The sequence below is a fragment of the Dermacentor albipictus genome, chromosome 2, assembly GCF_038994185.2.
Source record: "Dermacentor albipictus isolate Rhodes 1998 colony chromosome 2, USDA_Dalb.pri_finalv2, whole genome shotgun sequence".
Taxonomy (NCBI): domain Eukaryota; kingdom Metazoa; phylum Arthropoda; class Arachnida; order Ixodida; family Ixodidae; genus Dermacentor; species Dermacentor albipictus.
Genome location: NC_091822.1, coordinates 193,515,555 through 193,531,381, shown reverse-complemented (window position 1 = coordinate 193,531,381; position 15,827 = coordinate 193,515,555). Strand labels below are relative to the sequence as shown.

At 44.5% G+C, this 15,827-nt stretch overlaps 1 protein-coding gene across 5 annotated transcripts in view; it reads right to left on the bottom strand.

Annotated features, from left to right (window-relative positions):
- Positions 1–365: 365 nt before the first annotated feature.
- Positions 366–15,827, bottom strand: part of Lztr1 (Leucine zipper like transcription regulator 1) — a 58,303-nt gene continuing 42,841 nt past the window's right edge. For all 5 annotated transcript variants that reach the window (XM_065427476.1, XM_065427474.1, XM_065427473.2 and 2 more), the window contains 4 exons: positions 12,354–12,451; positions 4,740–4,845; positions 3,814–3,894; positions 366–1,436 (listed from right to left, as the gene is read on the bottom strand). In XM_065427476.1, the coding sequence (XP_065283548.1) occupies positions 1,245–1,436; positions 3,814–3,894; positions 4,740–4,845; positions 12,354–12,451 (477 nt within the window). In that variant the 3' untranslated portion in view covers positions 366–1,244. The remainder of the gene's footprint in view (positions 1,437–3,813; positions 3,895–4,739; positions 4,846–12,353; positions 12,452–15,827) is intronic.

The following is a 15,827-nucleotide window of genomic DNA, read 5'->3' as shown; positions in this document are numbered from 1 at the left end:
CATCTCGAAAGGGAGTTCTATAGAGATTTGCGAAGGCCTTTGGGAGCCCTTTGTTACACCATATCTTTGGTGAAATAGTCAAGCCTCTGCCGCTTACGAGTGCTGCCGCCGGGTACCTACCGGTAAATAGGTACAAGCGCACTCCAGGTCCGGTGTTCGGCAACTACGGGAGTTCTAGATGCTTTGAAGAACACCAACCTGATGGGAACTTGACAGCATGGGACCGCCAGGCCCCTCATATGCACAGCCATTGTAATTGCACAAATATTTACAGTACATATCTTAATTTGTAGCTGGTAGAAAGTTGTCTTTTATTAACAAACATGGTGGCCAATAGGTCCAACAGTTGGCAACAACCAGCCAGCTGTAGAAATGTATTCCAGACGTGTATGTAATGAAGACCAGGAGTACACAGTGAACTGACAAAGATGGTGGTAGCTTGGTGTCGGCACACTACCTCAAAATTCTGTTGATTCGTATGGGACACCTACAAGAAGTAGGCTGAGAACTCTCAACAAAGTGCAGGCCCAAAACACCTTCCAAAATAATGTTCATGTTACACTATTGATAAGATACACAGACCTTTCAATTTTAGTTCTTTCAGGTCCACCCTGCTGTTCTCACCTGTTTGGCACACATTTCTTGTAAGTACCATAGAACAGCTTGTTTGCTGTCTTGCAGATGTAGCTTTGGTTAAGATTGAATAGCAGGTGGTGTCATACCCAGACCACAGGCTTAGTTTGCAGTGGTGCTACTGAAAGTGGGACACGAAGAGAGAGATGTGCAAGGCCTCGCCACCATGCCATGTTGTGCTTTAAGTAAAAGCATTTGACAGATGGATCAATTGGTCTTGTGAGCCCAACCCTGGAGTGACAAGCACAAGATTTCTGTATCTCAGTGAACTGCTGCACAGTCTAGCTGGTGACATGTTCAAGTTACAACAGTGAGATGTGGTGCACATAAAGGGCTGTGGTCAATTCTAGTTGGTCTCTGAATCTGCAGCAACAGCTGTGGAGAGGATGCATTTGCTGTTATCATCTGCTAAGCATCAATCTATACTGTGCGAAAGCAGCTTGGGCCATTTGCTAGTTGGCAAGTTCATCATAACGCAGAATTACGAGTAGACAGTGAGATTTCACTTGTTACCAGTCTTCCCAGACCTTAATGGCACATGATGTTGGTGAAAAACTTGCAACCACTACAAGCTCAGGCATACATTTGTACCGGGCAGTTTGAACCAAGGATCATTTGCAGCCACTCTCGTGGTAAGGGCTTGGATCTAGCACCAAGCTTGCCGATCCTGCAGAATCACTGCATAGACTCGCTGACGACACATCCTGACACAGCTTGGAATCACTCATGTCATCCGCCAGTGCTTCTAGGATGTCAAGCAGGAGATCTTTGCTAAGGCTCCGTATCTTTGGCAGTCTTGCAACCTGCATAAAGCATCACGATGGACCAGCACAATTAATAACAACGTAGAGGTGATATTCCACAACGCATATTTGCTGATAAGTGAACAAAAAGCATAAGAAAGGAGAGCCACAGAATGGGCAGTGAATTACCTAGCGGTTATATTAAACAATACAGAGTCAAAATGATCAACCGCTTCTTAATTCAATAAGATTCTATGGAATAAAATACAGTCACTTAATTTATCAGCCACTGAACACATTTGTTGATATCTTCCATTTTTATTTGTGAGAATGAGTTTATGCAGTCAATAATTTATCCTCCAATCCACTCCAACACCACTCAGCATATGGTCGTCATACTTGTACAGTTCATTGTCACTTCATCGCAAAGATTAACATTGAAACCGCCGAAAACAGCATCAATGTAATGCACTAAAGAATGAGCACATTTGACAAAAATTTCCTTTTTACCATAAAGAACAAATTACAGCAGAACTTGCCTCACGATGACTTTCATGGGTAATGTGATTAGCATTCAAGCAATGTAGGTACAGATGGCATTTTTGAAGTCACATTTACTTGACATATGTAGCAGTAATTCTAAGACTTCCATTGCTTCTGGCTATATGTATCAAACTTTGGTATCATCCCACTTTGCTATGGCACTTGCTTGCAAAGGTTGACCATGAGCATGGCAGCATGACAACGACTGTACGATGCTGACGTAGTGAGACAACAAAGGCAATATGATGACACTGGCAAAATGAAAATGAGATGGCGATCCCTAAATTATGACTATAGTATAACGACAACAGTTTGGTGACGACAACATGAGGGCATTAAGATGACAATGCTGCCATGATGAGATGGTAGAACGACAACTGGATGACAAAACTCGAATGACAATGATGGTACAACCAGACAGCATAATCACGATTGAATGATGACAGCATGTTTATGATAGAATGACAAAAAAGGAATGACATCGGTGGATCAACAAAAGCGGTATGATGACTACTATGTGACGACGATGATGTGATGGCGATGGGATGACAAGGCTGGGATGTAGAAGTTAGAGTGATGATGATAGAAGGACCCCGACGGCATCATGACAACACAATGACAATAAATGCATGACTGTTCGACGACGACACAATGAAGACGATGGCATGACCATGGTATGAGGACAATGGTATGACGAGGCGTGAATGACGCCAATGGCCCAACGACAACTGTATCATGAAGCTTGTATGACGACAACAGTGTGACAACAGTCTAATGATGAAGCTGGAGTGACGACGATGACATGACCTCGACGTCATGATGACGATAATATGACAATGAATGCATGATAGTGAATGTCTGACTATGATGCAATGACGACGATGGTATGAAATCAGTGGCCTAATCTTGACTGAACAACAACAGCATAATTACGATATAACGACGAAGAAAGATTGAAGTTGATGGAAAGGCAAAGGTGGCATGACAACGACGGCACGACAACAATGGGATGATGTTACTGAATGATGAGGATATTAAAACGAAAGTGCGACGACGACAATATGACGACGATGGCATGACAAGAGCTGGATGATTAAGTTAGAATGATGACAATGAAACAACCGCAACAGCATCACAACGAATGTATGACAATGAACGCATGACAACAACTGTATGACGACAGCACAGTGATGACGATGGCATGACTGTGGCCTGAGGACAACTGTATGATGACGAGTATAAGATGACAATGGTGTGACAACTGTAACACAAAGCCCATATGGCGATGATGGCATGACGAGAGTCAGATGACGAAACTGGAGTGATATGATTGAATGAGCACGACAGCAGTGTAACAATGAATACATGGCGACTGCATGACAACAATGGCATGACAAGAGTTGAATGACAAATCTGGAATGACGATGCGACAACTATGACAGCATCACGACCATGAGCACATGCCTAATGGCCCAAGCTATTAGACAACTTGGGCCTATGGGTCAGCGTAAAAGGCATGACGATGACATGATGAGAGTCATATTATGAAGCTGAAATGACGAGGATAGAATGACCAAGGCAGCATCACAACCACAAGCACATAACGAGTGGCCCAAGCTGGAAGATAACATGGGCCAATGGTTCGGCGTAGGAGGCTAGATTAGATAGGCTCAGAACGGCTGATGCAAGCAAAGAACGCTAATTGCATTAGTAATGTAATGTACTTTCAAAACAACAGTATCAGCCACAAAAGTGTACTTGAGGAGTTGGATGCATAAGAAATTTTTCTTATTTTTCCAGCTGTTTTTCACAATGCTTGTATCCGTAACAGCTCCCATGTTCCACCTTTGACAGTTTCCAAAGCACATAATAACGAGAAAATCAGCTCACTAACCTTTGGATAATGATGCACAATGAGGCTAAGGGCATGCTTTTTCATGTCTGTAGCTTGGATCCTGTCAGCTGCTTCCAGAATCTGATCATGAAGAGAAAAAGAAAGAGCACAATAAGAGCCTTTTGATGATCTTAGTGTTGTCTTTAAAAAGGAAAGGTAGTCATACTTTGCTGGGAGTCTACTTGTGAAAATTACTAAATGAAATGAATTTTGCAACAGAAAGTTGCTTTTGCTCATTGACTTTAAAATACATGATAAGCCCTCTGGGCAGTTATCTATGTTAAGATGTTAGGTGTACATGCTGACATAGATGCTTTCAGTATACACCTGCTGTTGTTTCCTACTGTTACCTACATTTTGACAATCAACTCTGGCAGGCGTGCCAAGTTTTATTGTTTTCCATTAGCACATTTTAAAAGTGAATCAAAAACTCTGACCGAGGCTGTGTCCCTTCTTCTCGCACACCTGCACGCTAGTGACATAATAGTAACAAATATCTCAATTAATTCTGTGCGATATCCTTGATATGCTAAGACCCTCTCTTCACAATGAAACATGTGTTGTAGAATGCCAGGCTTTTTCAAGTGCAAAGGTGCACTGCTCTCATTAACAAGCTAAAAGACGTAGCCCAGGGTTCTAAAGTTACCGACATAAGTAGCCTTGCAATACTGACTGCTCCTAGAGGGGACACATAGTATATAATACAGATGAGGTAGAACGCGGAAGCAACAATGTTCAGAACTTCTTCAGAGCTCCTTGCCCATCTCTTATAATAATTATCTAACAGTATCGAAATGGGCAGGGCAAGGCTATATGAAATACACTATTTCATACTGTTAACTAAATTTACACAACTGAAAAATTTTATTTGATTCAGAACTGCACAAACCCAGAGCTTAAAGGCAATATCACAGGTTTCTACTTACCTGAATAACATTTTCAAATGTTACATTCATCTCCAGGTTCTCCTTGCAGAAAGCTTGTAGGCGATTATTAGTAAAGCCATAAAAGTAAGGTGCAGAGAAAAGGTACCTGGGAAATAGTGCACATCAAGGAGAACACTGTGCAAGGACATTTTGATGGGTTCAATGCAAGTCCATATGCTGTTAGTGTGTATTATGCTGATAACTAGTCTCTTGTTTTACAGCGCAATGAATTGGGCTAGTTAGTGTATGTTCAATGTTACTGCACTATGTACAGTACACACTAATGGGGACAAGATGGACACTGAATGAAGGCACAAACTTTTGCACTTCTTTGTGTCAGTTTGTGTCTTCATTGCTATTCAATGTCCATTTTGTCCCTGTTTGTGAACAGTACATATCACAATAACAATGAACACTTATTTTATATACCAGTGTTCAAAGTCATTGATATTGTAAAACTGATGAGGCAGAGACAGAAATGTTTAGTATTAAAAAAAGCAAAAGAAAATGCAGGCAAGTTTTACCAGGTCTCTGGTCAGCTACATCAATTAAATGTGCTCTCGTGCTCCTCATTAGTACATTTACTCCACATGGTCATTGTTTCATTTTGGAGGTACAGATAGGAATGCTTTTTTATTTCTAGCTGCCTAAGGAAAGCATAAGCAGTTTTTTACAGGTTGCAAGAGCCTGAAAATATGGCGTGGCAGTACTTTGTTGCAAGGACATCCGGGGAATGATACATTGTAGGCACTCATCATCATCATCAGCAGCCTGGTTACACCCACTGCAGGGCAAAGGCATCTCCCATATTTCTCCAACAACCCCGGTCATGTACTAATTGTGGCCATGCCGTCCCAGCAAACTTCTTAATCTCATCCGCCCACCTAACTTTCTGCCGCCCCCTGCTACGCTTCCCTTCCCTTGGAATCCAGTCCGTAACCCTTAATGACCATCGGTTATCTTCCCTCCTCATTACATGTCCTGCCCATGCCCATTTCTTTTTCTTGATTTCAACTAAGATGTCATTAACTCGCGTTTGTTTCCTCACCCAATCTGCTCTTTTCTTATCCCTCAAAGTTACACCTATCATTCTTCTTTCCACAGCTCATTGCGTCGTCGTCAATTTGAGTAGAACCCTTTTCGTAAGCCTCCAGGTTTCTGCCCCATAGGTGAGTACTGGTAAGACACAGCTATTATACACTTTTCTCTTGAGGGATAATGGCAACCTGCTGTTCATGATCTGAGAATGCCTGCCAAACGCACCCCAGCCCATTCTTATTCTTCTGATTATTTCCGTCTCATGATCCGGGTCCGCAGTCACTACCTGCCCTAAGTAAATGTATTCCCTTTCAACTTCCAGTGCCTCGCTGCCTATTGTAAATTGCTGTTCTCTTCCGAGACTGCTAAACATTACTTTAGTTTTCTGCAGAATAATTTTTTAGACCCACTCTTATGCTTTGCCTCTCCAGGTCAGTGTGCATGCATTGCAGTTGGTCCCCTGAGTTACTAAGCAAGGCAATATCATCAGCGAATCGCAAGTTACTAAGGTATTCTCCATTAACTTTTATCCCCATTTCTTCCCAATCCACGTCTCTGAATACCTCCTGTAAACACGCTGTGAATAGCATTGGAGAGATCGTATCTCCCTGCCTGACGCCTTTCTTTATTGGGATTTTGTTGCTTTCTTTATGGAGGACTACGGTGGCTGTGGAGCCGCTATAGATATCTTTCAGTACTTTTACATACGACTCGTCTACACCCTGATTCCGTAATGCCTCCATGACTGCTGAGGTTTCGAAAGAATTAAATGCTTTCTTGTAATCAATGAAAGCTATATATAAGGGTTGGTTATATTCCACACATTTCTCTATCACCTGATTGATAGTGTGAATACGATCTATTGTTGAGTAGCCTTTACGGAATCCTGTCTGGTCCTTTGCTTGACAGAAGTCTAAGGTGTTCCTGATTCTATTTGCAATTACCTTAGTAAATAGTTTGTAGGCAACGGACAGTAAGCTAATCGGTCTATAATTTTTCAAGTCTTTGGCGTCCCCTTTCTTATGGATTAGGATTATGTTAGCGTTTTTCCAAGATTCCGGTACGCTCGACGTTATAAGGCATTGCGTATACAGGGTGGCCAGTTTCTCTAGAACAATCTGCCCACCATCCTTCAACGAATCTGCTGTTACCTGATCCTACCCAGCTGCCTTCCCCCTTTGCATATCTCCCAAGGCTTTTTTTACTTCTTCCGGCGTTACGTGTGGGATTTCGAATTCCTCTAGACTATTTTCTCTTCCATTATCGTCGTGGGTGCCACTGGTACTGTATAAATCTCTATAGAACTCCTCAGCCACTTGAACTATCTCATCCATATTAGTAATGATATTGCCGGCTTTGTCTCTTAACGGATACATCTGATTCTTGCCAATTCCTAGTTTCTTCTTCACTGTTTTTAGGCTTCCTCCGTTCCTGAGAGCATGTTCAATTCTATCCATATTATACTTCCTTATGTCAGCTGTCTTACGCTTGTTGATTAACTTCGAAAGTTCTGCCAGTTCTATTCTAGCTGTAGGGTTAGAGGCTTTCACACATTGGCGTTTCTTGATCAGATCTTTCGTCTCCTGCGATAGTTTACTGGTATCCTGCCTAACGGAGTTACCACCGACTTCTATTGCACACTCCTTAATGATGCCCACAAGATTGTCGTTCATTGCTTCAACACTAAGGTCCTCTTCCTGAGTTAAAGCCGAATGCCTGTTCTGTAGCTTGATCTGGAATTCCTCTATTTTCCCTCTTACCGCTAACTCATTGGTCGGCTTCTTATGTACCAGTTTCTTCCGTTCCCTTCTCAGGTCTAGGCTAATTCGAGTTCTTACCATCCTGTGGTCACTGCAGCGCACCTTGCCGAGCACGTCCACATCTTGTATGATGCCAGGGTTAGCGCAGAGTATGAAGTCTATTTCATTTCTAGTCTCGCCGTTCGGGCTCCTCCACGTCCACTTTCGACTATCCCGCTTGCGGAAGAAGGTATTCATTATCCTCATATTATTCTGTTCCGCAAACTCTACTAATAACTCTCCCCTGATATTCCTAGTGCCTATGCCATATTCCCCCATTCCGCCTTGTCACCAGCCTGCTTCTTGCCTACCTTGGCATTAAAGTCGCCCATTAGTATGGTGTATTTAGTTTTCACTCTACCCATCGCCGGTTCCACGTCTTCATAGAAGCTTTCGACTTCCTGGTCATCATGACTGGATGTAGGGGCATAGACCTGTACAATCTTCATTTTGTACCTCTTATTAAGTTTCACAACAAGACCTGCCACCCTCTCGTTAATGCTATAGAATTCCTGTATGTTACCAGCTATATTCTTATTAATCAGGACTCCAACGCCTAGTTCTCTTCTCTCCGCTAAGCCCTGGTAGCACAGGACGTGCCCGCTTTTTAGCACTGTATATGCTTCTTTTGGCCTCCTAACTTCACTGAGCCCTATTATATCCCATTTACTGCCCTCTAGTTCCTCCAATAGCACTGCTAGACTCGCCTCACTAGATAATGTTCTAGCGTTAAACATTGCCAGGTTAATATTCCAATGGCGGCCTGTCCGGCACTACATAACACCAATGAGGTAGCACTAACAGTTATGCTCTGACCACTGCAATAATGGTCAAGGGTAAAACAGTAAACGGAAGCCATTCAAACTTATCCATACTACTGATACCACGCTGAACTGCAATGGTGGCAGCCTTCCTTCTGTTTATGCCTGTTGTTTGCACCATCTATTCACACGTACATAATCATCTCCACCCTTTCGTTTACTTTCATTGTGAACAAGGCCCTTGTATGGGAGTCAAAACGTCTTGGTTTTCTTTTCTTTTAATGTTTTTGGTCGGCGTCCATTTTACCCTTGACTATGAGCAATCCCGACCAAACGAGTTTTCATCGAACTCTTGATTTCATTAATCTTTGCCAGGTGTATGACCAAGCTAATGTGACTGAAATTCGCCGTTACGTTTCCCTCATCACCCATACTTCTGCCTTCAAAGGTCACCTTCAGTTCAACTTGTCCTGCAAGTCCCAAGGTTTCATTCCTCGTTCCCGTTACCTCGGCCAACCCGTCATGTCGAGTTTTGACCTTATAGTTGTTGCCAAGGCTGAACGCTTGCTTCTTCAAGCCAGGATACTTGACTGCAGAGAAAAGATAAGAGGACTCGAAAACGAAGCCTTCTTCTCTCGTCATCATTCGGAGTTTCGGTACCCTGATGAATGTTCCCTTCTCTCTGAACCCTGATGAATGTGCCAGCATTTTTCTTCATGCAAACTTCGAGGCTTCACGACAGTCGTATCGAGGGGAAGCTACCCACAAGAACAAGCTAGAGGGCCTTCACTTTTCACACAAGCCACCAACCAGAAGTCTGACCACTACCACTGTGCACAACCTATCTTCTTACAGTCCAAGCGTTTCCGAGCTGTCCATCCTTAACCTTGGCCTCAACTTCACTACGGGACCAACGTTGGACACCAAGCGCTTGGTCTGCGCACGAGAAAATGCCGTGACCAAGGTAGAGCCTTCTCGTTGCAATGAAGACCGGACACGAGTTGTGGGTGTGCTGCTGAAATTTCGGCCCAGGCAATTCGTGTCACCTCTGACCCCAGAACAGTGCAAGGCGGTTAAGTCTTCGAGGAAACGATGATCTAGTTATCCTCCAAGCCGATAAAGACAATGCAACAGTCCTTCTGGATTGGAGTGATTACGTTGACAGCATGCTGTCCTTGCTACGGGAGAGTGCCTATTCTCATCTTGACAAGCACCCAACAAGCAAAGTACAGAAATACTTGCAAAAGTTTTTCAAGGATATGTCTCATTTCGTCCCTCCGAGGCATAAGCACCTTTACTATAGACTCCTTTGCCACAATGGCTCCGCTCCTGCTCTATATGGCCTCCCCAAGATACACAAGCCTGCTGTACCAGGCGGCCAATTGCGGATTACAGGTGGTCTCCTCTAAACGGCCTTTCCAAGTACTTGCACAGCATCCTATCACCACTTGTGGGCTGTGGCTCGACACATGTGCGTAACTCGAGTGACTTCATGAAAAAAGTATGCGATCTTAGTCTTGATAAAGACGACACTATGGCATCGTTTGATGTGACCTCCCTGTTTACTTGTGTGCCGACCAACCTCGCTGTTTACATATGTTCTGCTGCCCTCCAAGATGACGCTTCGCTGTCCAAGAGGACACCATTTAAGGTTACGGACCTGCACAAGCTTTTGCAGTTCTGCCTTGAAAATACTTATTTTGTTTTCCAAGGTTGCTTCTACATCTACATGCAACTTCAGGGAACGCCAATGGGTGCCTCCCTGTCGGTCACCGCTGCAAACCTAACGATGGAAACAGTAGAATGCTGGGCTCTAGCGACGTTCATGCCGTAACCAAAAATATTTCTTAGATATGTGGACGACTGATTTTGTGTGATAAAGAAAGATGCCCTGGATGCTTTTTCGTCACATTTCAACTAAATAGAACACACCATAAATTTTATGGTTGAATTGGAGGAGGATCATCGCTTGCCTTTTCCGGGTGTTATGGTGCAACGTGAAGGAACAGGACCTCGTTTTTATGTGTTCCAAAAACCTACGTACACGGGACACTACTTGAACTTCACATCAATTGATCCTGCTTGCCACAAACGTTCCGTCACTGTATCGTTCATACAATGTTCGCAAAAAACCTGCAGTTTTCCTAAAGACCTAAAAAAAGATTTGGAAGCCATTCATCTTGAACTTTCATGCAACAACTATCCTGCTTCATTTGTGGCTTCAGTGCAGCGTTACCTATCCTACCCTCCTAGTGCTTTCTCCGCCACATTTAATCCTCGTAAACATGCTATGATATCTTATGCTCCCAGCACTAGCAAGGCCTTAGCCCATATACTTCATTCTTTTGATGTGCACGTTGCACATGTGCCAGCGAAAAAGCCGAAAAACGTGCTTGTAAATATCAAAGACAAGCTTCCAAAGGAGCGGTACCCAGGTGTTGTGTATAACATTCCTTGTGAAGACTGCAGTTACGTCTACATCGGCGAGACGGGCAATTTTCAAAGGCGCATCAAGGAACACTGTCATGATGTCAAAAAACAAAAAGCTAACGCTCTTGCCGAGCATTCTGTAACAGAAGGACATGATATCAACTGGGGTAGGGCACATGTAATAGCCACTGAAAGTAATCTAACCTTGCGTTTGCATCTCAAGTCATTACTAATCCATGCTCATACCACGGTGAACTGCAATGATGGCAGCCTTCCTTTCGTTTATGCCCGCTGTTTGTGCCATCTATTCACACATACATAATCACCTCCCCCTTTTGTTTACTTTCATTGTGAACAAGGCCTCCATATGGGAGCCAAAACATCTTGGTTTTCTTTTATTTTAACCCTCTGACAGTCAATGACGCAAGTACACAGCGCCGCATACAAGTCCGAAAATGGTCGATGCCGTATATTTACGCCGCCATCTGAATGTTTAAAAAGCGCGCCAATTTCCTAATTTTTTCTTTTCTGTCATGTGCTGCCACTATGTGCGGATACAGGGAATTTTTTTGTGCGCTTCCCTCTCTCAGTTTTCGTTGCATGGTTTGTTTTTGTGCTAGTTTGCTCCCGCGCGTCTATATACCACTGCTCGTGCATTGGCGTGCGCGCTGGCGGGCAGCCGTTTGGATTTTGTTTTGCAGGCAGTTTCGGCTTTTTGCCCTTGCGAAACTGATTACTATCTCGTTCCTAATTGCTCAAAGGGCGACCACTTGTTTCTTGCTCGTTTAGTGCTCACAGGGGTGCGCATAAGGAAGGATGCCGCCATGCATGCCTTTCCGTTTCTTTTTTTTTAAGACTTGCGAAAACTAGTTGCCCTAGCTGGTTGGCGATAAGATGAAGATTAGTGGAAGTTTGTCACACATGTTGCTTTTTCTGATGGGCACATAACCAAACAGTTTTCTTGAGTGCGCGCACCTACGCTGTTCGATTATGCTATGGACGTACGTATTAGTGTAAGAACAGGAACATTTGAGGCTTGCGAAATATTCTCATGTGCGGATTTTCAAAGCGTTGAACTATGTGCATAAAAATGCATAAAAATTTTTATTCTGATAAGTTTATTCCCTTTTTATTGTTGTTATTCATGAATGAAGAGTGCATATATACCAACGCAAGATATTTTTTCGTACATTACGTCGCCCTATAAAAATTAGGGTAATTTTTTTTTTCGAAATAAATCCCTAAAAAGAATCGGAATCTGCAATAAAGAAAAAAATCGATCCTGGGCAGTCGCATATGGAAAAAAAAAATCCACCCTTAAAGGGCTAACGTTTTTGGTCATAATCCGTTTTACCCTTGACTATGGGCAAGCCTGACCAGATGATTTTTTGTCGAACTCTTGATTTTACTGCAATAATGCTCAATGCATGCATGCTCAAGTGCAAACCTCTGAGACAGTCCAGCTTGTACCTGTGCTGTGAGGTTCACTATGACAGTTGCTGCAAAGTGATGTTGAACACATATCTCCATGGATCAGCAGGAGAGTGTCGCTTAAAAAGCCACAGCAAGTTTCCCAAAAAGGATACAAAGAATCTTCAGGAGGCATACTGATGTCACCATAGTAGATATACCTCAATAAGGTGTTGAAGGACTGTAGGGATGGAATCATCTCACCAATGGCAATCTGAAATTTAAAATATCGATGAATAAAAAATTTTCTCATTAATCAAAAAATAGCCAGGCCGTCCAGCAGATCTTGGCGGCCCTCGAAAGGCAACGACCGAGCGAAACCGGAGGGAGGCTGCCACCCCAAAGGAGGGGCAGGCGCGGTTGACCAAAGGGAATAGTGCGGCCGCGGCCGAAGTAGAGGCGCCACACGCCGCGAAGACGTCATGGCCGCGTCACGGTAACGCCTCCCTAACAGGGGAAGGCTAACCGTTCTGCAGGCGTTCAGAACAAAGTTTCGTCACTCACTCACTCACTCTATATTTGTAAACAGGCTCTAGCATGTTAAAATTTGTATCTGAAATTTAAGAACTATCTCAATGAATAACAAATTTTTCCATTTGCAAAAATAATCCACAGTTCTTTATTTTAATTCAAAGTTTGTTAATGAGCTTTAGAATGTTAGAACGATGGCGAAGTTTTTGACAAAACAGCGAAAGTAAGAACACAGGCCGACAAAGCAGCGCACGTCAGAAGCAGAACGTGGCACAGGGAAACTGCGTACGGCAGGAACTTTTTCTGGATCTGGTTGGACACCGGATGCGTCAACGAGGTGTCCCAACACGGTAATCTGACGGCGGTAATCTGACGGCGCCTGAATTGACACTTCGTGGAGTTCAGTTGAAGGCCGGCTTTTTGGAAGACCACAAGAATCGCAGCGAGCCAGGTGGCTGCTGAATGTGGGAGAAAAAATGATAACGTCGTCAAGGTAACAGAGACAGGTGGTCGATTTGTAGCCTTGCAGAAGAGAGTCCATCACACATTGAAATGTCGCAGGAGCATTGCATAGGCCAAAGGGCATGACTTTGAACTGATATAAAACATCCAGTGTGACGAAGGCCGTCTTCTCGCGGTCCATTTCATCAACTGAAATCTGCCAGTAGCCGGATCAAAGCTAGATGGACGAGAAGTATTTCGCTCAGTGCAAGCAGTCCAAGGTATCATCGATGCGCGGTAGTGGGCACACGTCTTTTCACAGGATCTTGTTTAAGTGGCGATAATAGATGCAAAAACGCCAGATACCATCTTTCTTTTTCACAAGGACGACAGGCGAAGCTCAAGGGCCAGCTGATGGCTCAATGACCCCTTTTTGGAGCATTTTGTCCACTTATGATTGGATGACTCGACATTCAGCATGCAATACATGATAGGGATGCCAACGAATAGAATTCGTGCCTCCAAAAATTATACGGTGGTGAACAGATGTTTGTCCTAAAGGCTTTTCACTGAAATCAAACATATCAAGGTACAATTCGAGCAGGAGACATTTGTCCGTGACCTGTGCAGAGGTGAGGTTAGGTGCAATCATCTTCGCCAAATCATCCGTTAGGGAACCAGAGCTGTGAGCTGCAACTGGTGGTATGAAACCGCTCTCGGCATTCAGATTTTCAATGTCAAATTCAGAACTAAAAACGCTGGCCAAGAACATGCCAGCCAGAATCACTTCAGGGCACAGGCTGAAATTCAGAAGCGGTAGAACTACGGCATCATTAGTAACCATGACCAACGTATGCGGAACAGCAACGTTCCGGTTCCAAAAGACGTCGATGATTGGGCAAAGCACATATTCACCGTTAGGAACCTGTGGCTGGGCAGACAAAGTGACGTAAGTAACTGTCTTGGGTGGCAGATGCACACCGTGAAGCGAGCACAAATGTGGTGGAGCGGTGCTCGGAATATCGGCAAGTTGCGTCAGTCCTAACTGAAGAACGCCGGTCACGCAGTCGATGAGAGCAGAATGAGTGGATAAAAAGTCCAATTCAAGGATAACGTTGTGAGGGTAGTTGTCGATCACAGCGAAGAGAACAGAAGTAGGGCGGCCGGCTACAATTAAAGGCGCAGTACGCATTCCAAGAACAAGCAGCACGCCGCCGTCGGCCACACGAAGCACTCGGGCAGCTGCTGGGGTGAGGACCTTCTTTAAACGTCTACGTAGGCTAGCACTCATCATAGATACATGGGCTCCAGTGTCGACGAGTGCTAGGACAGGTACGCTGTCTATTTTCACTTCTATTACGCTTCTCCTTGTGGGCACACTTCTCCTTGTGGGCACAGACAGAGGATTTGCTGCGGTAGTAGGCAATGCAGCACCACCTTCAAGGGCTGCATTTCTTAGTTTTCCGAAAGGGTGCAGCCGAACGCCACCGGGGACGAAAGGCGACATGGCTGCGGCGAACAGGAAGATGGACAACATGTTTGTGGTGAATGAGACTGGTGCCCGCGTGGCGATGGTGAGTGAATGTACCATGTGTTGCTACCAGAGTTGTCAGCACTGTTAGACTCAGCGGTGGGTGAAACATTGCGGGCATTTTCATCAAAATGGCTCAGGTTGGTCGGCATGCAAGGCGTTGAGGGCCACGAGTTGCGACAGTATCGGGCGACATGACCAATGCGGTGACGGGTGAAACATATCGGCTGGCCGTCCACAGTTCTCTACTCAGTTGGGTTGCGATAACACGGAGAGAAGCATCGGGGCTAAGCGAAAATAGTAGAAGGGCATTCGTTAGCTCTAGGTTTGGCGACAGCACATACACAATGTAAACCAATGTTTTCAAGTTCCTGGCGAACGATGGCTTGTATGAGAGGAATGGAAAAAGTGGTAGCATCAGGGCTCACGTCAAACGATTTGCACCACGTCCTCTGATGGCGATGCATGATGCTGTGCAAATTGATCTTCACACGTCGACATTGCGGCAGTATTGGGAAGTCTGGCGAATGGTTGCAAGATGCGCCGGCTTTTGGCCTGCTCGAATTGTCGGCACTCTTTAATGATGGCATCAATTGTAAAGCAGCTTTTGCACATTAAAGGCCTCGTCAGCAATGCCCTTAAGCACATGCCTGACCTCAGCTTCTGTCATGTCATGATCGGCTTTACAATAAAGTGCCAGCACGTCCTGGATGTATGAGACATAGGACTCCGTAGGGGATTGGGTACGGGAGGCCAGTTCCTGCTTTGCAGCGATTTTATGGCCAGCTGGTTTGCCAAACAACTCTGTCAACTTCTCTTTGCATTGGTCCCAGCTGGTTAGCTCCTCTTCGTGGATTTCGCACCACACCTTTGCCGTGCCGCTTAGGTAGAACAGCAGGTTAGCTAGCATTAGCGTAGGGTCCCATATGTTGATGCCACTCACGTGTTCGTACATAGCCACCCACTCTTCGACATCGGCACCATCGGTCCTGCAGAAAGTTCCGGGATCCTTGGGTTGCACAACCACAACCAAAGGTGACAGCGACATAGCTGGCGACGGTGATGTTGGAGGCGGCAACGACGTTGATCCCGCATGCTCATCATCATTCATGATGCGGACAGTGATGCAACATCCACTGCAGAGCTC